General features: G+C 40.6%; 1 protein-coding gene across 1 annotated transcript in view; it reads left to right on the top strand.

The window, feature by feature from the left end:
* LOC121321074 (dedicator of cytokinesis protein 9-like) overlaps nucleotides 1-25,516 on the top strand; it is a 107,900-nt gene extending 82,384 nt beyond the window's left edge. Inside the window, exons 43-55 of the mRNA XM_041259983.1 lie at nucleotides 261-443; nucleotides 812-925; nucleotides 9,889-10,104; nucleotides 10,736-10,793; nucleotides 11,051-11,157; nucleotides 15,159-15,281; nucleotides 15,415-15,497; nucleotides 19,278-19,422; nucleotides 20,699-20,909; nucleotides 22,003-22,193; nucleotides 22,964-23,064; nucleotides 23,211-23,349; nucleotides 24,319-25,516. Coding sequence (XP_041115917.1) covers nucleotides 261-443; nucleotides 812-925; nucleotides 9,889-10,104; nucleotides 10,736-10,793; nucleotides 11,051-11,157; nucleotides 15,159-15,281; nucleotides 15,415-15,497; nucleotides 19,278-19,422; nucleotides 20,699-20,909; nucleotides 22,003-22,193; nucleotides 22,964-23,064; nucleotides 23,211-23,349; nucleotides 24,319-24,447 — 1,800 coding nt within the window. The 3' untranslated portion in view covers nucleotides 24,448-25,516. The remainder of the gene's footprint in view (nucleotides 1-260; nucleotides 444-811; nucleotides 926-9,888; nucleotides 10,105-10,735; nucleotides 10,794-11,050; nucleotides 11,158-15,158; nucleotides 15,282-15,414; nucleotides 15,498-19,277; nucleotides 19,423-20,698; nucleotides 20,910-22,002; nucleotides 22,194-22,963; nucleotides 23,065-23,210; nucleotides 23,350-24,318) is intronic.
* The last annotated feature ends 1,174 nt before the right edge of the window (nucleotides 25,517-26,690 follow it).

Raw genomic sequence — 26,690 nt, 5'->3', positions numbered from 1 at the left:
TGTGTGAAGAATCCTTTGTGTAATGTGTTTCACTGACATCTAAGTCCAGTTGTGTATGCTACAAAACACACCCTGACAAGTGGGATAAAATTTATAATGCAGTATGTAGAAGAAAAAATCCAACCGTGCAATTTTTTTAAAGCAATCTTCAGCCTGTTGGGGTACCTCTTATGATCTGTAGAGGGACAGAAATATATTCCAAACAAAACGCAAACACTTAAATCTCCACTTTTCTTGTTTTCTTTTTTTTCTCTTGTTAGTTTCCGAGCACATTCTTTGAAGGCCGGGCAGACATGTGCGCTGCCTTTTGCTATGAGGTCCTCAAGTGCTGTAACTCCAAGCTGAGCTCAATCCGAAGTGACGCTGCACACCTCCTCTACTTCCTCATGAAAAGCAACTTTGACTACACAGGAAGGAAGTCTTTTGTCCGAACGCACCTCCAGGTTGGTTACAGCTGCATCCATAGAAAGAATTCCAGTTTTCTTTATAAGGGAGGTCATGTTTTTTGGGTAGGACTTCGGATATCCTTTCTCAGTTTTGTTTACCCAATTATTAAGATAATCGTGCTTCCAAAGAAAGTTAGGTGCAAAGAAAAAAAAAAATTCTAAAACAATTATTAATGAGCATCTACTGATTTCCAGAATATAATTAAAATTATAAACAGCATCAACCAGCTTTCAGAAAGATGTGTCTTAAATGTATTTTAAGACAAATTAAGATATTCTTGAAAGATATTTGATCCCACACACCAGGTTGTTTGTGTCCATTAGCCTGTATTACTGCTGTATATGTGTAACTTTTCTTTGTGTAGGTGGTTATTGCGGTGAGCCAGTTGATTGCTGATGTGATTGGTATTGGAGGAACCAGGTTCCAGCACTCTCTGTCCATCATTAACAACTGTGCCAATAATGACAAAACCATTAAGGTAGGTTATTTCCTTTTATGCCATAGTTCATAGGATACTACCAGAGCATATGTTATCACTGACAAAACAAAAACTGCTGTAGAGCCTGTAAAGGAATAAATTAATCATTTTTTATGTTTTTTTTTTTCAATGTGCTCGATTTTTTTTACCTTTCAATAGCTTTTTCTTTAGCTCTTGATGTGAGCTGAAAACACCAACCAAACAAAATGCCTCTCAATTAGCATTCCTAAATCAGAATCTGCACCACAGTACAGTGAGCAGTTGCAAAATTATAAAGAATGTGTTTCAAGATCCATGAGGGGCTTCATGAACTATTTGAACGCTATTTGAAAGTACCACTGTCGGCTGGGGTGTCGTTCTTGTGATGCGCAAACTCTGTTAATTGAGACTAATTCTATCTGATTCGGCTAATGAGTCAAAGAGCTGGTGTCATTGAATTGGTGTTCACATCAGGCGGTTGTCAGGGTTTATCTTGTTTGTTTGTGTTTTTTTAATGATTAGCCAGAGCACTGAGATGCACCATGTTTAATAGTTCAATGAAAAGTGTGTTCTGTGTTCCTGTTAAATCGAACTAGTATCTGTCAGCAATCTGTACATATGCACTTGTCTCTGCATGCTTACTTTACAGTGTTTCCGCATATTTTAAGTAATCCGCAGTACTCTATATGCCTTCATCCGATTTGAAATTGTTACATGTCTCCCACATTGGAAGTGTAGAGCAGGTAACCTGTCTACAAGGTCTGTTATGAATAAAAAAGCCCATGGTACCAACATACTTTTGTAGCAGGGGCGTAGCTAGGAATGGAAATTTGGGTGGGCCCCAACTTCGGGTGGACGGGCAAGTACAAAAGGTCTGACATCACAGGAAATAGTTTACATTACAAACATAATTTAAATCAATTAAATACATCAAATATCTCCCCAGAGTTTGAGCAGAGCAAAGTAGCCTAGACTGAAAATGTATAGTGCCGATTGAAGCAAGGCGAACATTTTTTTGCAGTTTATAACAGTAGTTGCACATATACAGTACCAGTCAAAAGTTTGAGGACACCTGCTTGAAACCAAGTTTTTCATGTTTATCTATGCTTGTAACTGTATGAACTTGTCTATAAACACTTAATATTTAATTATATGATACGTGTATTTAATTTTTAAATGAAACTGTAAATCTTGTCAATTTCAATGAAATGGTCACCCAAAACAAGGGGATTTCAGTCTGAAGCCCAAGTCAGTTAAAAGTCTGAAATATATATAACACAGTGTTAGAACATGGGCCTAAGTATAAGTGTCTTTGTTAGATGTTCTCTGAGTTAACTAGCATGTTGCCGAATTAACCTTTTGTCACCAATTATTGTTAACAGATGAGGGTCCTTGATTACTATAAATATAGGTAGCATAGGCACAAGTTTGCCATTCCTGAATGTAAGGGAGCAGAAAATGGCAAAATATGCTCAATTAAGCAAAGAAAAAAGACTGTCTGTAATTACTTTAAGAAATGAAGGTCAATCTTTAAGACAAATCGCAAGAACTTTGCAGGTGTCTGTAACTGCTGTGGCCAAGACCATCAAACGATTTGAAGAAACTGGCACTGAGGACCGAACAAGGTCAGGCAGGCCAAGGGTGACCTCAGAATCAGAGAACAAGTTCATTCAAGTCTGTGAAACCAGCTATTAACTACCCCTGAAATACAAGCTCAGCTAAATGCTACTAGAAGTAAAGATGTTTCAACATCAACTGTTCAGAGGAGATTGCGTGAAGCTGGCCTAACTGGAAGAGTTGCTGCAAAGAAATCATTGTTAAGAATGCAGAATAAGAGGAAGAGACTTGCCTAGGCCAAAAAACACAGAAACTGGACATTTGAGGAGTGGAAGTCGGTCTTATGGACCAGTGAGTCAAAATTTGAAATATTTGGGTCCAACCGCCGAGTATTTGTAAGACGCAGACAGGGTGAGCGCATGAGTTCTGCATGTGTGGTTCCCGCTGTAAAACATGGAGGAGGCAGTGTCATGGTCTGGGGTTGCTTTGCTGGTGACAGAGTTAGTGATCTTTACCAAGTCCATGGCAAGCTCAACCAGCATGGCTATCATAGCATACTTCAGAGGCATGCCATTCCATCAGGATTATGGCCAGTTGGGCAGTCCTTCATTCTTCAGCAAGATACACACCTCAAAGTTGTGCAAGAAATATCTGGCGAAGAAGGAAAGTGAAGGACAACTCAATCTAATGACCTGGCCTGCCCAGTCTCCAGACCTCAATCCCACAGAACTTGTATGGGACGAACTAGTCAGAAGAGTCAAACAAAGCTACCCACAAGTGCCCTACAGAATTGTTGCAGAAGAGCTAGGAAGACATGTCGGGTGATTTCCTGCTGAAACTTGTTAACCAAATGCCTTGTGTTTATGAGGCTGTTATTAAGGCAAAGGGTGGCTATTTTGAGGAATCCAAGATTTAGAGACAATTTTAAATTTTCCTGAACATTGCTTTGATACTCCTTATGTTTTGTTTTGTATATTGTAACATGTGTTTTCATTTTCAAGTATTTACAGAAACGTGTACAACGTAAAACATTATCAATTATGAAAAAAACCTAGTTTCCAGCAAGTGTACTCAAACTTTTAACTGGTACTGTACACTACAAATACAAAGCACATGTGCATATAACCTACAGAAACAAACACACTGTGCACAATAACTGCAAAAACCGTTTCATTTCTCAACAAAAGTGCAAACAAACAAAAAAAAATCCCCAAACAGAAAAACTGTATTTATTTTTTTCTTAGCTGTATTGTAATCTCTTAGCTACATTGTAATAACTTGTTACTTCTGTAAGTCACCCTGCATAAGGGCGTCTGTCAAGCAAAAATTAAAAATCAGGCTAAGCTCCTGCTGCCTTCAAACCAAAACTAAAATCTTAGCTGTGCTGAGAATACCTTGTTTCCAGCTAAGTATGGCTGCTTTCATTTTCACTGCATTTTCTCAGGTACAGCTAAACAACGGTATTGTGGCTGAAAAAATGTAACAAGCAAAAAAATGGATTTTTTTTTTTATAACAGCCTTGAGTGACAAATTAAGCAACTTTTACAAATTATGTTGACACGCTATGAAGCAATTTCCATATTTTACTGCGTTTAAAATAAATCTTGTACACGGGAGAAAAGTTAATGGCAAACCTTAAAGACAAAACTCAAGTTTTTGTATTTCTTTACATTTCTAATACTACATAGAAATAATAATAATTAAGTTTTAAAACCACAGATACCTTCAAATTATTAATAAATTGTAACATCATACATGTCACTTACTCGCTAGTTCATTGCAGTATGACTCGAACACCAATCATGAAGTCGGTATTTGTTTGACCCCGTTACCATAGTAACCAAGTGCACTGCGCTGATAAAAGTATGAATTCACAGTGTGAAATACTGTAAGGAAAATAAAGCCTATTTTTTCACAGTAAATTGAAAGAAGCTTAAAGCAATGTTAAGCTATTTGTCAGCATTCGGCCAGCTGTCTTAATCCTGTTCACTCGAGCCTTTCTACTAAAATAAACTCTTAAAGTGTGTGCAGATTTGTTTTGCAATGTTGACAACCTCACTACTAATAACTTTAAAAATTCACATTAAAATAAACGTCTAGGACTTGTAAACAGATCCACGCCAACTGTCAATCAAACGTGGTGGCTTGCACATGATTTGTAAGAAAGATCCCACCTAAGTATTGCATCACAATTACTATTTTTCTTTGATTAGCTAAAGCCTGCGGCATTTAAAAAAAATGCCTGTAATGACCTAAACTTAAACACCACCTACGGGGCGCACAGTTGACATTTATTTATTACATATTTTTTTATAAATGTACTTAAACTTGGCATTCACATAGGCGCAGATTTGGGTGGTGTAACAAAGTGCCCGCCCCTGTGTATTATCTGTTATGTGTTGCGTGTGGTGTGTTTAAATGTTGGTGTATAGACATTGGTACACGGGATATAAACGGGTCTGTGTAACACGAGTGTTTAAAATGTATATTTGTATTTAGGCACGAGGATTGCACAGCACTTCACGTGCAGGTAAAATGTAATAATATGTGAGCACGGGGAATTGCACTTTATTAATTCACGTGCTGGGATTCAAGTGAATAATTAAGTGGTAATTGAATCCCAGCACAATAGTATATATAGATGCACGTTGGCACATACTGGGGTTGGGTGTTCGGTGAGCGGAGAACGGGATTGGAGACGGAGAAAATAAGCAGTAGCAGTAGCAGTAGCAGTAATAATATGGGAAGTTCCGCTCACTCAAAAAAAAAAGTATCTGCTCACCGTGTTTGTTAGTGTGTCTGTCCGTCCACCGTTTTGTTAAGTATTAGTCCGTTTTTTGTTTGTCTGTTTTATTTTGGCTACCAGTGCCGTGTCCTTTTTCTGTTTGTTTGTTCCAACCTTTTATTTTGCAATAAACCGGCGCAAGCAAGCGCCATCATCATTTCATTTCATTCATCTGTCCTGTGTTTTGTGTATTGCATTACCTTTCCTGGTTCTGACGCCGCCCACTTCGGCCGTCTCTGTGACACGTGGTGTCCTGCGTGGGATAACAGCGCCTCCAAGCGTCAGACCAGGAGAGGTGTTTTGTCAAAAAAAAAAAAAAAAAACCCCAGCAACAACAAAAAAAAAAAAAAAATAAAACATGGAAGGCTGGGACTGGAGAGATGGCTGCCAGGACCTGGAGGAGTTCCTCGGTGGTCTAGAGGACCAGGGCTGGTGCCTTGCCTGTGGGGAGTTTGGGCACCCGGTGGTGCGCTGCCCCTACCAGGAAGGAGAGGAGGAACTGCCGCAGGAGAGGAAGGTGAGGAGGTGGCAGAGAAGGGGAAAGGGGAAGAGGAAGGCAGAGGTCCCACCGCTGTCTCCACAGCCGCACCAGTCTCCTGCAAGGGAGGAAGAGCCGCACCAGTCCCCTGCAAGTGAGGGAGAGCCGCACCAGTCCCCTGTATCAAGGGGAGACTACACACCGCTCCCACCTCCACCACCAGGAGACTACACGCCGCTCCTACCTCCACCGGCAGGAGCAGAGCAGCAGGAGCTGCCTCTGCCTCCGCCACCTCCACCGGCAGGGGCAGAGCAGCAGGAGCTGCCTCTGCCTCCGCCACCTCCACCGGCAGGGGGAGAGCAGCAGGAGCTGCCTCTGCCTCCGCCACCTCCACCGGCAGGGGGAGAGCAGCAGGAGCTGTCTCTGCCTCCGCCACCTCCACCGGCAGGGGGAGAGCAGCAGGAGCTGCCTCTGCCTCCCTCCGCCACCTCCACCGGCAGGGGGAGAGCAGCAGGAGCTGCCTCTGCCTCCGCCACCTCCACCGGCAGGGGGAGAGCAGCAGGAGCTGCCTCTGCCTCCTCCACCGGCAGGAGCAGAGCAGCAGGAGCTGCCTCTGCCTCCGCCACCGGCAGGAGCAGAGCAGCAGGAGCTGCCTCTGCCTCCGCCACCTCCACCGGCAGGAGCAGAGCAGCAGGAGCTGCCTCTGCCTCCGCCACCTCCACCGGCAGGAGCAGAGCAGCAGGAGCTGCCTCTGCCCCCACCACCAGCAGAGGGTGAATGTCTGCTGGGTCCCTGTCCACCAGCAGAGGGTGAATGCCTGCTGGTATCACTTCCCCCACCAGCAGAGGGTGAATGCCTGCTGGTATCCCTTTCCACCAGCAGAGGGTGAATGCCTGCTGGTCACTTCCTGTCCACCAGCAGAGGGTGAATGCCTGCTGGTATCACTTCCCCCACCAGCAGAGGGTGAATGCCTGCTGGTATCACTTCCCCCACCAGCAGAGGGTGAATGCCTGCTGGTATCACTTCCCCCACCAGCAGAGGGTGAATGCCTGCTGGTATCCTTCCCCACCAGCAGAGGGTGAATGCCTGCTGGTATCACTTCCCCCACCATCACGAGGAGAGGAGCTGGAGCTTCCTCTGCCTCCACCTCCATCAGGGGGAGAGGAGCAGGAGCTGCCTCTCCCTGCACCACAAGGGCCAGGACTAGATGCTGGCGGTCCTCAGCAGCCCTTGCATAGGCTGCTGAGGGAAGCACGGGGAAGAACCTCCCGGCTGCAGTGGCCGAAAAGAGGGCCAACACCCGCACCCCAGCTTGTCCTGACTGCCAGCCTCGCTTCGCCCAAGGATGCCAGCCTCGCTTCGCCCCATGCCTCGCTTCGCCCAAGGATGCCAGCCTCGCTTCGCCCAAGGATGCCAGCCTCGCCAAGGGATCCATGCCAGCCCGCGCTGGTCGGGTGCCCGCAGGGATTGGGCCAGTTTCCCTCGCTTTCGTCCCAAGGATGCCAGCCTCGCCGCTTTCGCCCAAGGTGTCGCCCACGGCTCGCCCAAGGATGCCGCAAGCTGGGTCCTCTACGCTCGGGCAGAAGCGGGGCCTACGGGTCGGAGCTTCGCCCGGGTTCCTCCTCTGCATCGCCTGGGGTTGCCCGCCGCTCTGCATCGCCTGGGGTTGCCCGCCGCTCTGCATCGCCTGGGTTTGCCCGCCGCTCTGCATCGCCTGGGTTTGCCCGCCGCTCTGCATCGCCTGGGTTTGCCCGCCGCTCTGCATCGCCTGGGGTTGCCCGCCGCTCTGCATCGCCTGGGGTTGCCCGCCGCTCTGCATCGCCTGGGGTTGCCCGCCGCTCCGCATCACAGCCGGAAGTACTGTGGCCGGAACCCCACGAAGGGGAGCTGCCGGCCACGAAGAAGGGGGAGGAGGTCTGGAGACCGCCAACCCCAGCAGCAGTTTCGCTGCCGGAGGAGGTCTGGAGACCGCCAACCCCAGCAGCAGTTTCGCTGCCGGAGAAGGGGGAGGAGGTCTGGAGACCGCCAACCCCAGCAGCAGTTTCGCTGCCGGAGGAGGGGGAGGAGGTCTGGAGACCGCCAACCCCAGCAGCAGTTTCGCTGCCGGAGAGGGTGGGGGAGGTCCGGAGACCTGCTCCCTCTGCAGTTTCTTCCCTGCAGGAAGAACGGTGGTTGAAGCCCCACCAAGGGGAGCTGCCGGCGCCGAAGGAGGGGGAAGGTCAGGAGACCACACCCCAAGCAGCCTTTCCGCTGCTAGGACTACCCTGGCAGGAGAATGCTACCCTGCTGACAGCATTACGACCTGTGGGCCCCTGGAAGCCTCTGGTCCTGGCCAAGGACTTTGGGCGGGACTTTTGGGCTTTTAAGGGGGGAGGTGGCCATTGAGGCCATGTGTGCTTTGCACAGGGGGGGTATATGTAACAAAGTGCCCGCCCCTGTGTATATTATCTGTTATGTGTTGCGTGTGGTGTGTTTAAATGTTGGTGTATAGACATTGGTACATGGGATATAAACGGGTCTGTGTAACACGAGTGTTTAAAAATGTATATTTGTATTTAGGCACGAGGATTGCACAGCACTTCACGTGCAGGTAAAATGTAATAATATGTGAGCACGGGGAATTGCACTTTATTAATTCACGTGCTGGGATTCAAGTGAATAATTAATTGGTAATTGAATCCCAGCACAATAGTATATATAGATGCACGTTGGCACATACTGGGGGTTGGGTGTTCGGTGAGCGGAGAACGGGATTGGAGACGGAGAAAATAAGCAGTAGCAGTAGCAGGAGTAAGTAATAGGGGAAAGTATCCGCTCACCGTGTTTGTCAGTGTCTGTGCGTCCACCGTTTTGTTAAGTATTAGTCCGTTTTTGTGTTTGTCTGTTTTATTTTGGCTACCAGTGCCGTGTCCTGTGTTTTCGTGTTTTTTTAAACCTTTTACTTTGTAATAAACCGGTGCAAGCAAGCGCCATCATCATTTCACTTCATTTCATCTGTCCTGTGGTGTGTGTATTGCCTTACCGTTCCTGGTTCTGACACCGCCCACTTCGGCCTTCTCTGTGATTCCCCTGTGACAGGTGGCATTACCCACCGGCACGGGGTGGTGGGCTGTGGCCCACCCAGGCCCACCCATGGCTACTCCACTGTTTTGTAGTCAGTTACCAAAACAGCAATGCTCTCTTCCAATTTAGGTATTCTAAAAGAACTCACTAACAGCACTAAATAAACAGAATTTCTTTTAGAATGTCTTTTGAGTGTTAATGTGATTAACTGGGTAGTTAACACAGCACACATCTGCTGGCTTTTGAAATCAAGACACCTCGATCAAGCAGTAGGATAATAATCAGATGCTTGAGCGTCCGCCGTAGTAGACATACGCTCCGGAATCGGCCTGAGTCATAGACATTACGGAAACGTAATGATAATCCCGTAGACCGAAACTCCTGGTTGTGGCAAAGTGGTTAACAGTGTGCAGGTGATCAATAAATAGACAGACAATTATAATCCAGGTGCAGTGTTTAATAATTTGTAATTCCAGTGCCTGATGGAAAAACAAAAAGTAAACAATATATGATGCTAAGCAATACAGCAGCATGTATAACTTTATTTATAATCCCCTGGTCTGTCCCGAAATAATAATCCCGTTCTTTATACACCCACATAAAACACATACACAAGTCCGTTAGTAAGTGAATTAGTGCTTGTGGTGTAGGTAAAATTTAATTTGCGATGTAAGTGCAGTGCTGTTCCGGGTTCGTGCTGACCCTTGGCGACAGCTCTGGGAATGTGTTAGAAATCACAGGTCCTTCCAGGTTGTTTTCTAACCAAAACGAAGGAATAGCTTACATCGCTTCGTCCCCTATTTGTACCGTCACACATGACCCCTTGGTAAACGATTGCAGCCGCTCCTCCAATCCACGGCTGCCACATCATTTCCCTTCTGGGTCGATGAGTTAGTGCACTGAAGCTCCACCCTCTTTCTAGATGACCGACTTCCTTTTAACCCTGGGAATGAAGTGTCAGGCCAAACAGTCCAGGGTACTCTGTTCCCGTTACTTAGCGCCCTCACAGGACAGTAGGGAGATTTACCACCAAAGATTATTCTATTTCCGTCATAGAGATACAAACAAATCTCATACCTAATTTGTTTTCCTGCTGTTCAGAACACAGCCTTCCCTTCTGACGTGAAAGACTTGACAAAGCGAATCCGGACAGTGCTGATGGCAACGGCCCAAATGAAAGAACATGAGAACGACCCAGAGATGCTGGTGGATCTGCAGTACAGTCTGGCAAAGTCATATGCCAGCACCCCTGAGCTGAGGAAGACCTGGCTGGACAGCATGGCACGAATTCATGTCAACAACGGAGACCTGTCCGAGGTTGGTACAGTGAACCATTTGCTAGAGATTCCATTCCATGTGTTTTGGATGTAGGGCACCTTGTCTTATTTTTGCCATAGTTGTCACATAAGTAACACCATAAATCTTATAAATCTTTCCATTAACTACATTTTACTGCCTGAAAGCACGTCAGTAAATAGGGGAAACAGTTGATTGGTTATTGACAGGAGGCTGTGAAGGTGTCGGGACAATTTCTCTGTCCAGGTGAAATGACGCAGGGTGTGCAAGACAGTGATTTATTTAATTTAGTTTAGTACCAGATTTCATATTTTAAAATGAAAATACATGTTTGATAAAACATGTGTTTCTTTCAAAACTGAACATTTGTCACATGTAATAAATGAATGTGTAGTGAAGAACAATTATGTAACTATTTTATTAGCTGTAGCTACTTTTCCTCTTGTTTTTTTTAAAAGGTGATCATTCATAGAGAAACAAATGTTCCTTATTTTGAAAAAAATGTTAATTTAAAGACTGAAGAAAGCCATTGAATAGATGCCCCCTTGTTTCAAACACAGTTGCCCTTTTAGTGCAAACATTGTGCAACAATGGCTTGCTTACTGACCAGTTAATGTCTTATTTCACATTTGTGTTTTTTGTTATTTTTTAGGCAGCTATGTGTTATGTACATGTGGCGGCACTTGTAGCTGAGTACCTTAGAAGAAAAGGTAAGTGTTTTAAAACCTCAGTATTGTCATCTTTATAATAATATTAGTTATTAAGTATATATATATATATATATATATATATATTATATATATATATATATAAACTTATCTGTTTGCGGTAGTCTGTAGAAAACATTTGACCTTTTCAAGCTAAATATAATTTAGCTGTCATTTTATACCAGTTATTCCCTGGGGCCACACACTGGATCTTTTGATATCTAGTAGAGCATTAACCATACTCTTTTGTCATTGCTCAGGCATGTTTAAACAGGGCTGCTCAGCCTTTCGAGTGATCACCCCCAACATTGATGAAGAAGTATCTATGATGGAGGATGTCGGCATGCAGGATGTTCATTTCAATGAGGTAGGATGTGATAGGTAGACTACAGTACAGGATGTACAATTGTAAACTGGTTCAACTTTATTTGAACCTTACAGACTTCCCTTTCAAGTTCTGTTTCAAATGTGGACTGCCTTGGGCTTTGTGCTGCCTCAGTTCTGTCCTGTCATTCACAGATTTCATCCACAATAAGGGTTAGGCTGCACATTACAATAGGTCAGGTTTGAAAAGATACTTACCCAATTTCTTTCTTGATTTTTCTATAAAAAGTAAATCTGTAAAGAGCAGGCTAGTGGTAGAAAATGTTTGGAAAAAGTAATGATAGCATAACAACTTGGTCTTCAGTTCTACAGGAGTTGCTAGGGTAAGACCATGTATATGGTGCTTAATAAATAAAGAACATTCGGGGGGAGGGGACTCCCCACTGAAAAAGTTCAGATTTCACTTTCGCTTTAAGCAAGCAGAAAAATAAATAATATAGGTGATTTGACTCGTTCTTTCAACACAAATTAACTATGACCAAAACCATTCTTGTTAATCTTTCCCCACAAAATAGTAACTAACTTGAAGATAAAATGATGAAATGTGCAACATTTAATCTACTGCTTGAAAGAAACATAACTGTTTGGGTCTACATTTAGCACATACCACTGAAGGATTCTAATAAATGTTTCTTAATAATAAAGAGTATATAAACTCTGATAGTGAAGAGGATCAACTGCTGTTCAGAGTTCAGGTTTGATGAACAACACATGCCAGTGCAGAAGTTGAATGTGTGATGTCTGCAACTTCTTTCTGATAACTGACTTGCTGCCTCAGTACATTTTTATCGGTAGATTAGTTTATACAATCAACACTGAACTGTCTTTGTGGTACCTGTTATCCACTGTACATCCTTGAAAAGAAGCAGTGAAATGGTTTCTAAGTGCTTATCCGACCTCCCTAGTTATCCTCCGACAGGCTGAGGACATTTAGAAAGACTTCTAGTAGAAACGTATGTCATTGATTTTTACATGCAAGCCTTTAAAGGAATGTGGTATAGGTGTGACATATCAGATTTATCTAAACAAATGTGTTCTTTTGTATATTTGTCCAATAGGTGTCACTCTGTTTCTCTAGGTACTTTCACGTCTGATTCTGAATTAGTTATTTCTGGTGTCCCACAGGGCTCTGTGTTGGGCCCTGTACTATTTCATATTTATGTGCTGCCTGTAGGTCACGTTTTGCTGTAAGTTTTAATTTTTATGCCGATGTAACCCAGGTTTATTTTTCTTTTAAAACTAATTTTGACTGTATTGCTGATATAAAAAGATGCATGCATGATCATTTCCTTCAGTTAAATTCTGGCAAATCTGAAATTTTGCTACTGGGATCTGTGAATCGTTTGCACAGAGTTACTTTCTCCTCACTGTCATTAGATGGTTCTGATATTAAAGTCAGTTCTAGTATTAGGAACTTGGGTGTTATTATGGATTCCTCCTTAACCTCTGAACCTCATGTACACAGTGTTGTTAGGGCAGCCTTTTTTCATCTCCACAATATTGCCTGTTTACGTCCTTTTCTATCATCAGTGGGTGCAGAAAGGTTAGTTCATGGGATTACTGCAGTGCTTTGTTCTGTGGCCTTCCTAGTAATACTCTTAGAAGGCTCCAATATGTTGCTTGTTAACTTGCTAGCCTATAAAGCTCTAACTGGCACTCCCTATATACCTGCTGACAGCCTGCGTTCCTTTGAGGCTAGTTTGTTTGATTTTCCTCAACTCCATGCTGTGCACTCAGGGTGACGGGGCTTTTTCAGTTTATGCACCCAGACTTTGGAACGCCTTGCCAAATTATATTAGAAGTTCAAACTTCTTTAAAGACTTACTGTTTTAAATGGGCTTTTAACTGTATATTTAACGGGTTAACTGTACCTTTTCTTTGTTTAAATCTTGTTTAAATTTAGTTTAGAACACCCCTGTGTCCTCAACACAGCTCTTAGGCTCATCTCCAACCTTTATCCTTATGAACGTTTACCCTGGTAAAAGCACAGAAATTGTAATAAAACAGTGAAATCAAAGATAAGAACCGTAAAGCACAAAAAACATGGCAAACCAAGGTTCATACATGAAGAGCATGGAAGAACTGCCAACTTTGATTAGGGGCCAAGTTTGTCTGATTAACCAGAGTAACCCCATTAGCTTGTATGTTTTAATGGCTTGAGTAAAGTTCTGTGTTTATTAGTGTTCTGGGATGTTAAAGCCTAAAACTCAAACTCAGCAGGTTGATCCAGTCCTGATTTTGCTATGAGTTTAATACCTTTTGAGCTTGATACCTACACAGTGTGGCTAATCAAGCTTGTAGGGAGTCATTAATTCAAGTTATGGAACTGTGACCCTTTATTAAGTTACACTGTGTAATTATGTTCCCTTTCAAGAACTCCTTGTTGTGATTGTGCCTGTAAAGGTGCTTTTAGTAAGGGAAACAAAATGAGGTTGCAAGGTTAGTACATGAGGCAGATCTTAAATTATCTTCACAGCATTAACTCAACACAAAAGGGAAATGGTTATCAATGGTGAGTTTTATTAACTGGTGAATAAGTATGTGCTTCAGTTTAATGCAAGAACTGTTTTAGTGTATTTTGAAGTCCTAGTCATGGTAACTCCTATTATGTGTCAGTTTATGTAACTATGTTGTTGCAACAAGCTAATAGATTATATTGCTATTCAAGGTCATGTTGTTTTCCTGGGGTGGGGCTGGGGTTGACTGAAGTGCAGTAGTATCTTAACTTTGAACAGGTTTTAATCACTTTCAAACGCAACACTTCTGAGGTAAAACTGTAATAAATGTTTTTATAATATCCCATAGGAGGCAGAACTATATGTCCTATGGACAAGGCAGATGAATGGTCAGCAAACTCTTGTTTAAGCTTTACTTCATATTTAGAAAGTGTATATGTATGTATATTATATTATATATATTATATATATATTATATATATATAGTATGAAGTTAAAACTGTATAAATGTTTTTTTTTATAAATATCCCCCCATAGAGGCAGGAAACTATAATGTCCATTGTACAAGGCAGATGATGGTCCCCAAACTCTGTGTTTTAAGCTTTAACTGTCATAGTTTTAAGAAAGTTTGGTGTGGGTTATTCCGCATAGTTTTATTTTTCGTAGTTATTACTGTAAGTGAATTGACTTGTTGTTTATGATTACACCAGCCCGGCTATTCTATACAAAATGAAGAGTAGGTTTTTTGGTCTTCCCTGCACATTCCACATGCTGTGGTGTGGCTATACCAAATTGCAGCAGGGTTACTGAAATGTTATGATATTATTGCAGGAAAGGCACTTATTGATTTTTAGTCTTCATGGCATGGTCAGGCACAGCCTCCCCTCACAGCTCTGCAAGCACTCTTAACTTGAACACCCCTGCAATTCATTCCACATGATAATATATTGCTATTGGTTAGCCCTATTGATCCTTTTTTAAGTTCCTTCCATGGCATGTCGCCCCACAGCCTCCCCCTCACAGCTCTGGCAAGCACTTTCAACTTTTGAAACACCCCCTGCAATTCAGCCCCACTTGAAAATATATTTGCCTAATTGGTTAGCACACCGTTTCAAACCTAAAGTTGTGCCGACCCGACCTTAGGAACACCACAGTTTTTTTTTTTGTTTTTTTTGTTTTTTTTTGGTGTACATTATGTATCTGCACATTGTCCGTTTCATTTCTGCAATACAGATACATTCTTTGCACTGTGATATTGGGCAATCCTTACTACGCTTGTGTGATAAAAACTGTTGTGATATACTGGTGTACTCAGGTGCCAAAACCATTCAAATCCTGGTTCACGGGACCTCCATAGAAGCAACAATGTGGAAAATCACAATATAACCTGTGCTTTTAATATGTAAGGGTTTCAACATAAACACTTAACTACCAAACATAACTGCTGAAGCAGTGCTACATCTATTGCACTTGATTGCTGTTCCTGGTGTTTTAGTGCTTCATCAATGGTGGTTTTCTGTTTGAACAGGATGTGCTGATGGAGTTGCTGGAACAGTGTGCAGATGGGCTGTGGAAAGCTGAGCGCTATGAACTAATAGCTGATATTTACAAGCTCATCATCCCCATCTATGAGAAACGCAGAGATTTTGAGGTACTGGCTTGTAGAAACTCATGTTTTTATGTATTACAGGTCAGAGTTTCAGTTGTAATGTTTGGTGAAGCACAATTACCATGATCCTAGAATTGCGTTGGTGTTAATTTTAGTTATTTTTTTCTTCTCGTAGAAACTTGCCCACTTGTATGACACGCTGCACCGTGCTTACAGTAAAGTGACAGAGGTTACCCACACAGGGAAAAAGTGCTTACAGTAAAGTGACCAGAGGTTTTCCTCACACAGGGAAAAGGCTTTTGGCACTACTAATCTCCATAGAAGTTTGACACCCACTTTTTGTTGTGGGCATGTAAGAAACAATAAGAAACACACGTTGCGGGGGTTGGGTGGAAGTACTTTGTAAATAGCTTGGCTGAGAACTGAACAGTTTCTTTTGCTGCTACAAGAACCTTACAATGCCACTTTTCACAGAAGGTTCAAGAAAATCCATCACTGACCAGTTTTCCCTGGTTGGTTAAAAATGTCAATTTATATATCCTGTGGTTACACTATGTAACACAATTTTTTGTTCCTGGGTAGTAAGTGTTATTTCCTAATTGCTTTTGCCTCAAAAGTATAGAAAAATGGATATTATTCCCCACAAACTTCGCTTTTCTGACCAGGACAGTGATATAGGGTGTTTGTCAAAAAATAGTCACTATTTTTTTTCCAATGGGAAAACTGGTGAATTTGTGTCTTTTCGTTCACATAAGTCAGAAAAAAACAACATACGAATTCCAAATTAACATGTATTTATACTATTTTAATACAAAGATGACTACAAAAGATTAGAAGTTAGTAGTTTTTCGAGATTTACAATTATGCTGTATTTACAGAAAAATAAAAAATAAAAATACCAAAGAGATATTTGAAGATTCGTTTTTTTTTGTTAGCTTTCGGTTATTGTTGTTTGGTGAGAATAATAATTAAAATGATGTAAGTGAGACCCCCAGGTTTTTTTCCAGAGTTCAGCCCCATCATGCATTTTCCTCTGAACTACTTCGTACGGAAAACTTTTTGCCTTTTATTTTTTTTTTTTTTTTTTCTTCCCTTAAGGCTAGCGGTTTAAAGTTCTGCAACATGGCCCGCCTGTGAATAAACAGGTAAGGCACACTTTGATGGCCCCTTCTTTTTAAATTATTGGTGTGGCTAGGAGTTTTTTGCTTCTTAACCAACTGCTTTTTCCTGTTTTCTTTTTCAGCCATGCGTGTTGTCTGGCTCGTTTTGAAGCCCCACAATCAGCTGCTGACTTGGTTACTGCATCGCGTTTGTTTATATGTCAGGGTCAATATTGCACTGAGCCTGTAAAGTGCCCCTGGTAACTCTGTGCATTGCCCTTCCTTACTCCCTGTTGCCACAGTTGGTTCTTAGAGCATTTTGTATGTCCCCTTCATCTTGGACTTCCATTATATCTGTTCTGTTTTGAGTTGCTGCGTTCTCAGGTCAGTTAGATGCACAAGTCTATTAAAATACTACATTTCGTGGTTCTTATGGTTTTTTTTGTTGTGTATTTTTTGTACTTGAAGGAGAAAGCATTCCCGCTGTCATATTGTGTGGGCAACTGTGATGAGAATTTCGATTATTAAGGTTCTTTGGATATGTTATTACAGTTTATTTTACACAATGTACTTTAGGTACTTTGGCATCCGAAATACTATCGCTGTTAACTTTATGCTTGATTTTTTTTGTGTTCGTTGTATTGTGGTTTTTTTTTCAAACCTGTAAGCAGTTTACCAGTGTTTACTGTACAGTGAACAGATACTGGAGGTAATGCTAAAAATGTGTAGCACAGCAAGTAAAATGCAATTATATCGTACCTGCCAATTAAAGCTTAGGTTTTTTTGATGAACAATTTCCGGGTTGAGTGGGGATTCAGTCAGAGTCCTTGCAAACGCCAGGATGTGTTTCCCATTACCTCCCTGTAGCTCATCCACATTTCATAGCGTTACTTGGTTTTTTTTTCTTTGAACGTCGGGTCATTTTAGGGAAGGATTTAAATGGAAGGGATAATGACAGATTGACCAAAATAGAGTCATTTTTTTCCTCTATACCTTGGGATCATACAACCATTGTTATTTCACCAGGTAAGACTGCAATAATATTGAGTCACTTGAACCCCTTCCCACGTGTATTGACCATGAAGGACCAGGTTTCTAAATAGTTGATAAAAATACAGATGTCTTTTTGCTAAAACAAAAAATTGGACAGGTGTATTTTTTCTCGTAACATTGCCATGAAAATGGTAGGATGGTTAATTCATTTTGTTCTTCCTAGAGGATGTTAGAAAAGAACACACTTCCATGTGCTGCTATTACATGTTGTGGTGTTATCCTCCCCCCTGTAGCTAAGTACTATTAGTGGCCTAGTAGAACTCTGTCGTCGATTTTTTACCATATTTAAGTAGTATAGTCTGTGGTCCTGATAGGCCTCTGTGTCGCATATAACGTACAAGTTTAATCGAAATGAAGGACTAATACAATTGGCTTTTAAACAATGTGGGGTCCCCCCACAGGTCAAACTCAACCCCAAAAAAGCTCCCTGGTGGGTGTTAATTTCGTCTTAGGTCATCATGATATAACTTTTTGTTACTGCGCTTTCGGTTTTTTTGTATTCAACCTATTTTACTCACTTGAGTAACTTTCTACTTGTGCAGTTGTTTCTTTTAAACATCCTACGCATGGCGCAAGCTAATGGTCTGCGTACCCTGTGCAAAAAACAAAGTCTCCTTTTCAGTTCGAGTGTTCTCGTTCGCTCACCGTCGACGATCCTCTTCCTCGCGCATCTCTTAAATAGCCCTCACCTTGGCTCGTGATTTCCAACTAACACCAGAAGTTCAGGGATTACTAACGCAATAAAACCATTAGAACAGTTGGTTTATGTTGTCTTCAACATTTAATTTTATTTCCTTGACACCATCGTGACGGAAGAACGGACTTTAACGCAATGGGTGTGGCATTCCGTACGCCACGGAAAACAAATCAATGTCTGCCGCCAAGTATTGCTCTAGGGTTGGATAGTCACCTGCCAGAACAGCATGGTGGTATTGGTATAGATTAGAGTGGATATAATATATATATATATCTGATCATATATATATATAGTATTTTTTTTATATAGTATAATTTGACGTAATTCGCTGTCCCGTCCACCGAGGTTTACAGAACGTTGTGTTAATGTTTAAAAAAATAACATTCAACAATCCAACAAAAAGCCGTTCAAGTGTGCAATGAACAAACCCGGAGCAATGGGTTTATTTTTTATTTGAAAACAAGAACTTACACAGAAACAAAAACAAAAACTAAAACTAAACCTTATGTTTTAATTTTCTCTTTAAACTAAAACCCCCCGACCCACCCATAGCCAGGGGCAGGCCTTAATTTTCTTGCCTTACCCCCAACACACAAAGTCCGTTTCAATTTTGAGGTTTTCCCGTCGCTCCCACCGTCCCACGTCTCCTTTCTTCTACGCCTCTACCTCCCTTAAATACCACCTGCTCACCGTGGCGTTCGTGATTTCCCACTACACCTCAGTTTCAGGGGATTTCACTAAAACCAATAAACACCTTAGTAAACAGTTGGTGGTATCTAATGTGCGTTCCATATTCATCATTTCTAGATTATTTTTAGTGTTCCTTTTGAAACCCATCAGTACCAAACGCCTTTTTACCGCAGTGATTGGAGCTGTGGGTCAATCCTTTACAGCCACGGCCCGCATGGTGACCAGAGATTGCTCCCTGGAATGTACAGTGGGCGGGGCTATAATTGTTTGCACTACAGTTTTGTTTTTTTCATGTTTTTTAATTTATAGTCCAACGGTAATTTTGAAGCATACACTTGTGGCAATCTAAATGGATGGATTATTTTGATAGATTCGTCATTGTTCCCCTTGTGTGCAAGCTTGTTAATGATTAATATGAATTTATTTATCCATGGGGATCCACCATATCCTTTTTTTATTTTTCGCAGGGTGAGTGACTTTCTTTTTGACGTTATACAGGGAACGGCAGCAAGGAAGTTTGGACATCTTTTTTTATAAAGAACCCAAATTCACACCCCTGTCTGAGATCTCCCAAAGACTGCTTAAACTCTACTCAGACAAGTTTGGCCAAGAGAATGTCAAAATAATTCAAGATTCTGGGAAGGTAAGGGGAATGTTCTCTTCCCTTTAAGTGTGGGGCAATACAAGGGCGTAAGGTCTGTGAACGTGCCAGCAAAATCCAAAGTTCATAAGATAACTGGAACAGGATTCATAAGTGATACGACTGCTGTGTTTATGTAAATTGGGCTTTGCATTACCATTTATTTCATAGTTTTATTCAGAACTGTGTAGTGGACTGATGTGAAGTAGTATTGTAAGCAGATAGTACTTGTGGGAGATGCTTTGTTCATGGGGAAGGCAACTGGGTCGTTCCTCAGGTTGGAGAGATCTCCCTGTTTAAGTTGTGGGGCTAATACCAAGGGGCCTTCAATGCTCTGTGAACGTGCCCAGCAAATCCAAAGTTCATCAGATTAACGGTGGCCGCAGGATTTTCAGTAATTGAATGGTTACGTGAACGTTCAGTGTGTTTTTTATGTTAGAAACTGGGCCTGTTGTCTTGCATTACCATTAAATTTCACATAAGTTTTTACATACCAAAAACTATCGTGGGGGTAAGGATTCAAACATACACTCCAGTAATTTTTTGCACATGCTCTGCCCCTCAGTGCATCCTTTACTAATATAAAAACAGGCCCAATTTCTACAAGTGCATAAGAACAATAACACTCATTTTCACATGCTCTGCCCAGCATCTATAATTATAAACAGGACCATTTCTACATGTGCATAAGTTACAAAGTTAAGCAGGAATTGCTTTGTTTCTATGCTATGCAATAAATATTAGTAAGGCTGTCTTTTATGTCTTTAAGCATCTGGTCTGGAAATGGCCTTAAACTAGTTATAAGTGAAACTTGAGCACACATCTCTAAGCATGTATTCTTATTGTAAGTTTGCCTAGCACATGAAATTCCCATTCAATAAAAAAGGTTTTTGGTTTAGTCAGTGATCCTGTCAAGTTATTCCAGACTTTTTTATTATTATTCTGCCAGTTTCTAATAGTAGATATTTTTGCTTAAGACTTGACCTGTTAAGAATCTCCCATCAGCATTCACTGGTATGGGAGGGGGCAACAGCAACAGCAACTGCTTAATAGAAGGAAGTCATTAGTTGATGGTACATATTGTATTTTCTAATAATCAGAAACATGCATATTTTGTATTATAAAAACATGCACCCAGAAATGTTAGCAATAATACTTTTGCCTGTCAAAAATAAAAATGTCTTGGCTTTATTAGTTTATATCTTGGCTTTAGTTGAGGTTCATGCATTATCTTTTTCTTTAACCAAGTTGTGTGTGTGTGTGTTTTTTTTTTTAATAGGTTAACCCAAAGGACTTGGATTCAAAATTTGCATACATTCAAGTCACCCACGTGACTCCTTTCCTTGAAGAGAAAGAGCTGGTTGACAGAAAAACGGATTTCGAGAAGAGCCACAACATCCAGCGTTTTGTGTTTGAGATGCCCTTCACAGGATCGGGGAAGAAACGAGGAGGCGTGGAAGAGCAGTGCAAAAGGAGGACCATCCTAACGAGTAAGTGTTGTTTTAACAGGAATCGTACCATCTACTTTATTATGAGTATGAAGAGGACATTCAGTTACAAACTGCTTGTATCCAATAGACGGCTTCACACTTGAAAACCATTGGTCTTCAGAAAGTGCTGCTGCAATATGTTTCTGCTTGAAACTGCTGAGCAAGATTATGCGATCAAACCCTTTGGACTGTATTTTAGTAACTCTTTTGGTGTGATAATACTGCTTTTAAATAAATAATTAACCTGGTAAATTCCTGAGACTGTTTGATAAATGTCACTAATGTTGTGGATTTATTGTTTTACAGCCATCAAAATAGACTTTATCATCAGTAGCTGATTTAAAGCCATATACCGTGTTTGCAAAATGAGTATTTTATTGTTTTTACCTGGGTACTGTTATTTAGTCATACTTTTTGTGCATTCATCATTACATTGTCAAGGTGAATAAAATGTGTTGCTGTCCTCCTAGATCAGGGATGTCCAATCCTGGTCCTGGAAGGCTGGTGTCCCTCCTGGTTTTGTCCTAGTTTGTACCCTAAATGTACCTTAATTAGAACAATAATTAAGAACATAATTGGTCCAATTAAGTAATTTAGGACACAGCTGGAACAAAAGCCAGGAGTAACGCCAGCCATGCAGGACCAGGATTGGACACCCCTGTTCTAGATGTTTTATCAATCCTTATTTTTTTATTTTTTTAATTGTGCTAATATACAGTGTATAATATACAAACAAAAGCTCACACCAAAGGCCTGTACTAGTCCTTGGGTTTATCTTTGACTTGAAATGACATATTTTAACTGGAAGTTTTTATGTACTTTGTATGTTTGTAACACTGGATTGTTTGTGTGCACTTCATTAAAGAACAGTGGTGTAGACTCTGGCTCGGTCGTTTACCAAAACCCACTTTTTTAGAGGTTTTAGCAACAAAAGAAATTATTAATGAAGATCCCCAAAATATTTTCCTGTTAGATCCTATGTGGGATCAAATCTGAAGGACAAAACATTTATATTGGTTCTATAACGCAGTTCTAAGAGTTAACTGTTCGTGTGGTAGTCATTCACAATTGTATTTTTTTCATTCCATTCTAGCTACGCATTGTTTTCCATATGTAAAGAAGAGGATAGCTGTCATGTACCAGCACCACACAGATCTGAACCCCATTGAGGTGGCTATTGATGAAATGAGTAAGAAGGTGGCAGAGCTGAGGCAGCTGTGTTCCTCCCCTGATGTTGACATGATCAAACTACAGCTGAAGCTCCAGGGTAGTGTGAGTGTGCAGGTAAGGACTCTCAACTCCGTAAAAAAAGAGAAATTACTATACAAACAATTTAGGCCATCTAGGTGTTTAAGGACTGGTTTATGTATTTCTGTCAAAGAAAGAAAAATTATTATTTGTACTGGTCCGGTATACAGTGACTATAGGAAGTATTCACCCCCCTTTAACATTTTCACAGTTTGTTGTGTTACAACCTGAATTCTTGATGCATTTAAATGTGATTTTTTTTTCCCCTTTGATTTACACAACCTACTCAACACTTTCAATGTGGGAAAAAATGTGGGGGTGAAAAAACTAATTAATTAAAAAACAAAAAGTTGTAGAAAGGCACAGATCAGGGGAGGGGTATAAAAAGATTTCAAAGGCATTGAATATCCCTTGCAGCACAGTCAAGTCGTTCATTAAGAAGTGGAAGGTATATGGCACCACCCAGAATTTGCTTAGAAAGGACAAACTGAGCAGCCTGGTAAGAAGGGCATTGGTCAGAGAATCCATCGAGACCAATGACAACTCTGAAAGACCTACTGCGTTCCAGAATTCAGTTTTGACCTAATGTTTATGACCATGTTTATGTTTATGGCAAGATGTAAGGTTGAAAGTGGTTCAGTCTGTGGGGGTCAGGTTCCTGATCTTGGATTATTCCTAAAACTAATAGAAATTTGCCATTGCAAAATGAAGGAGGTATTTCACACCCAATCATCCTTGGTAAATTACATGTTATTGAAATGTGGAATCAATAGTAATGGTTCTTCACTTTCTCGTTTTTTCCCAAGGTAAATGTCGGCCCATTAGCATATGCAAGAGCTTTCCTAGATGACACCAGTACAAAGAGATTCCCTGATAATAAAGTGAAGCAGCTAAAGGAGGTATTTAGGTGAGTTTCAGTTCTCGTTGACCTTGTAGAAACTGTCATAACAAGCTGGGATTTGTTATAAAAGGTAATTATGTTATTTGTGTCTCCCACTCAATATAGGGGTGGGGTTATGTATGTCACTGAAATACATGTTTGTTTATTTACAGACAATTTGTGGAGGCCAGTGGTCATGGTTTAGGGATAAATGAAAGACTAATTAAAGAAGATCAGTTGGAATATCAGGAAGAAATGAAGGCCAACTACAGAGACATGGCAAGAGAGCTTTCTGAAATTATGCACGAGCAGGTATGTTTTGCTGCTTATCCGTAACTTTAAATTCTTACTGTAGACTTACCGTAAAACTGAATGTGTTTTCTAGTTCCTCTTATACCCAATGCTGTTAGGTCATTTTTAAGTCAAAACAGTGTATGTGTTACCAAATAAACCACAAACTATGTAATACTTGCTTAAAAACAAGTAGCAAACTGTATTAGCCATTAGACAGTGTGAACAATGTTTTTAATGTAAGTCGCCTTCATTAACTCTAGAATAGATAATGTACAGACAGTAATGTCTACAATAATAATGATACCCTGGTAGCTTAAAGGTCCTGGTATGTTTTTCTTTTTAAATAAGCCGTCTTCATTTAGTTGAGGCATATAGAAGTGCATGTTGTTGAATATATCAGCTAACTGAAGTGTTATCTTTTTTCCTCCGTGCTCTCTTGTGCTAACATGAACAGATCGGATGGTAATATGGTGCTTTTCTTGTTGCACTTTTGTATACAGTGTATCATTTTGATTGAATGTTTGTGCAGTTTGAACTTTTTGTCAGTTTTCATGTTATACGTTCAAACATACTTTTGTTGTTTTTTGTAAAAATTAAGTTGATTGGCAATCAGGGCTCCTGAATCGGCAGTGAAAAATGTGGGTACCAACTATTGGCATCATTATGCCACTTAGGCCCAACGGTGCCCAGTTGTTTCAAACTTGACCCCATCTTTTATCATGGCATCATCTCTATTTGGCAGCGAAAATGTCAGAATTAAATGAGATTTGCTGCTTCATAGGAAGAAAATGGGTTCATGGGGTCACTGCTGAACTGGGTCATCATAAACCGGAATACCACGTCCTCTCATAATGGCACAAGTAAAGTGGGCCAATAGCTGTGAAATAAGCTTGACAAATCATGTTGGAATGTGCATGTGGTGCTGAAATGTTGAAGGAGTAGGTCAGATTTGTGGAGTGCCGACTCATTTTCCATTATTATTTTAAGATTTCTCCCGTTGAAGATGGGATGAAGAGCAGCGTGATGCCGAACTCACTTCATATCTTCAACGCCATCAGTGGAACTCCAAGCAGCACCACTGTTCATGGGGTCCCCAGCACCTCTTCAGTCGTGTGACAGCAACATGCAGCTTGGAAAGCAGAGACACACATTTTTATTTAAGAACTCCTTTTTTCTTTGTTAAGTTATTGCTTGCAACACTCAGGATTTCTCCAAAGCTGAATATTGGGCATGTGCAAGCAGGTAAGTGTGGTGAAACCAAAAAGGTATTTGGAGTCCAACTTCCTGTGTACCACGACTTACTTAGGAATAGAGTGTATGTCTTGTAAAGAGGACCTAATGGATATTTTTATGCCAGTTTACACAAATCTGTATTATTCTGTACATAAGTGTTAACATCAGGTTAATCAAGTAGGTTTTCTGGACAAGAAGGAGGGTGTAAAAAAGGGTATTTTGAAAGCATATTTGAAACATACTTCTTATTTGAAAGCTATTCTGTACATTTTACATATTAAACAGTAACTGTATTGTGTTCTTGTGTAGTGTTTCCTGTGGAGACTTCAGAATGTGGATTTTAAGCAACAAGAACACTTTATGCATGTAATTAGTCACCTTGTTCTAGCATATTGGGAAATTATTTTGTTGTAGCATATTGGGAAATTATTTTGTATTAATGGGCCTAAAAATCTTGTCCATACTTTTTGTATGTATCCAAGTGTATTAAACATGTCTGCTCTAGAATTGGATGGTCAGCTTTGGAGGATGTGTTAATGAACATTTGTTGCACAATGTGTGTTGGTCCTTATGTAATGTTCATTGGTATATTCCAAACATAACGTATATGAAGATGTATATTTCTACACATAAAGTTGTCCTATTTTAAAGTATCTTCCCATACAAGCTTTAGCCTTCTGCTTTAAACACAAATTGTCTTAAGACAAATGCATAATATGCTAGATCAAATGCTGTGTGTATTCTTGTATATAAACTAGTGCAATATTTGTCTTTCAGCAAGGTGTCTGCAATATTTGGTTCATACACTGTAATGATAACGTTCATCCTTTTGCCAAAGTGATGGAGTATGTGACCAGTGACAATGCATACTGTGGAAATGGTTGTTGTAATTTAAAGCTTTTACCATTTGAACGATCTTTTAAAACCATTAATTAAATAATTTTATATTTGGGAAGTAAGTTCTTCTTTTTTTTTTGTATTATTATTATTATTATTTATTTATTATTATTATTATTATTTAACTGAAAGAACTGTTTTACTGTATTTAAATTATAATGTTCCCTGATGCATTTATTTTAATTAAATCACTAATTTCTCTGCAGATTTTCAAGATTTGTGATTTTATTGGGTTTGTTTTTTAAACAGAGAATCTGCCAAAATGCTGAATATCTAATTGTGGTTCTGGTTGTATGGTACCTGCGTTGAAATGTATAGTTCAGCATTATTCAGACCGGGTAATGTTCAAATGTGCTGCCTGTTTCCAGCTGATTCTGAGCTACTGCACAATAGAAAATTTAAGCTGGGACAGTAATAATACAGCTGCTTTGTATAAGACAGCATGATTAACACAATAAGAGGTAGCCCTTTAACACATACAAGTACATATAAAACTGGTCTTCCGCTGTATTTGTATTGTATGCAGTTATTTATACCAGCAGCAGGATTAATTTAGTTGAAAAGCAACAGCATTTAGATTCTTTAGAATGTTGTCACGAAAACCACACGTGCTCAGTTCAGCTCCATTGACATAGAATTATCATAGTGCATAACTAACATAGCTGAAAGAAGTTCCCCACATCTTACTGTTTTTCTTTCCAAACTGTATTTGCCAAAAGTAGCATGATTGTATTGTGTATAATAGAATGTGTATGGCTCTTCAGCTTGATGTATCAGTTGTCACCACTTGTTGAGGCCACATATAAAACGTACAGAGACTGCATCACACCCTTCGCTGTGCCCTTTCCGTGCTTAAGACTGGAATAAGATGTAATGCATGATAAGGAGGAAGAACTTTTCCAAAAATCAAAATCTCATCCAAACAAAACACATTGGATAAAAACGAAATCATCACAAGAAGCTAGGGTGAGGCGACAAAAAAGCAGACGAATGAAAGAAAGATGACTGGGACAGAAACAATGTAGACATTTTACTACCTATAGAAACAAAAGCAAGAAGAAATCAGTACCCACAAGATGGCTGCAGCTTTAATAAAAGGTCCAGTGGGATTGTGGCTCTCTTTATTCTTTCAGCCGGATGCATGCACCTTGCTAGATTTGTTTTCTATGGAAACTGGGTGTCACAGCTATTACAGTGGGTAAACCAATGAGAACAAGAGGCTCTCCTAA

Source organism: Polyodon spathula, chromosome 9 (assembly GCF_017654505.1).
Source record: "Polyodon spathula isolate WHYD16114869_AA chromosome 9, ASM1765450v1, whole genome shotgun sequence".
NCBI lineage: Eukaryota > Metazoa > Chordata > Actinopteri > Acipenseriformes > Polyodontidae > Polyodon > Polyodon spathula.
The sequence above is the reverse complement of the archived record's forward strand: the minus strand, read 5'-3'. Positions and strand labels throughout refer to the sequence as shown.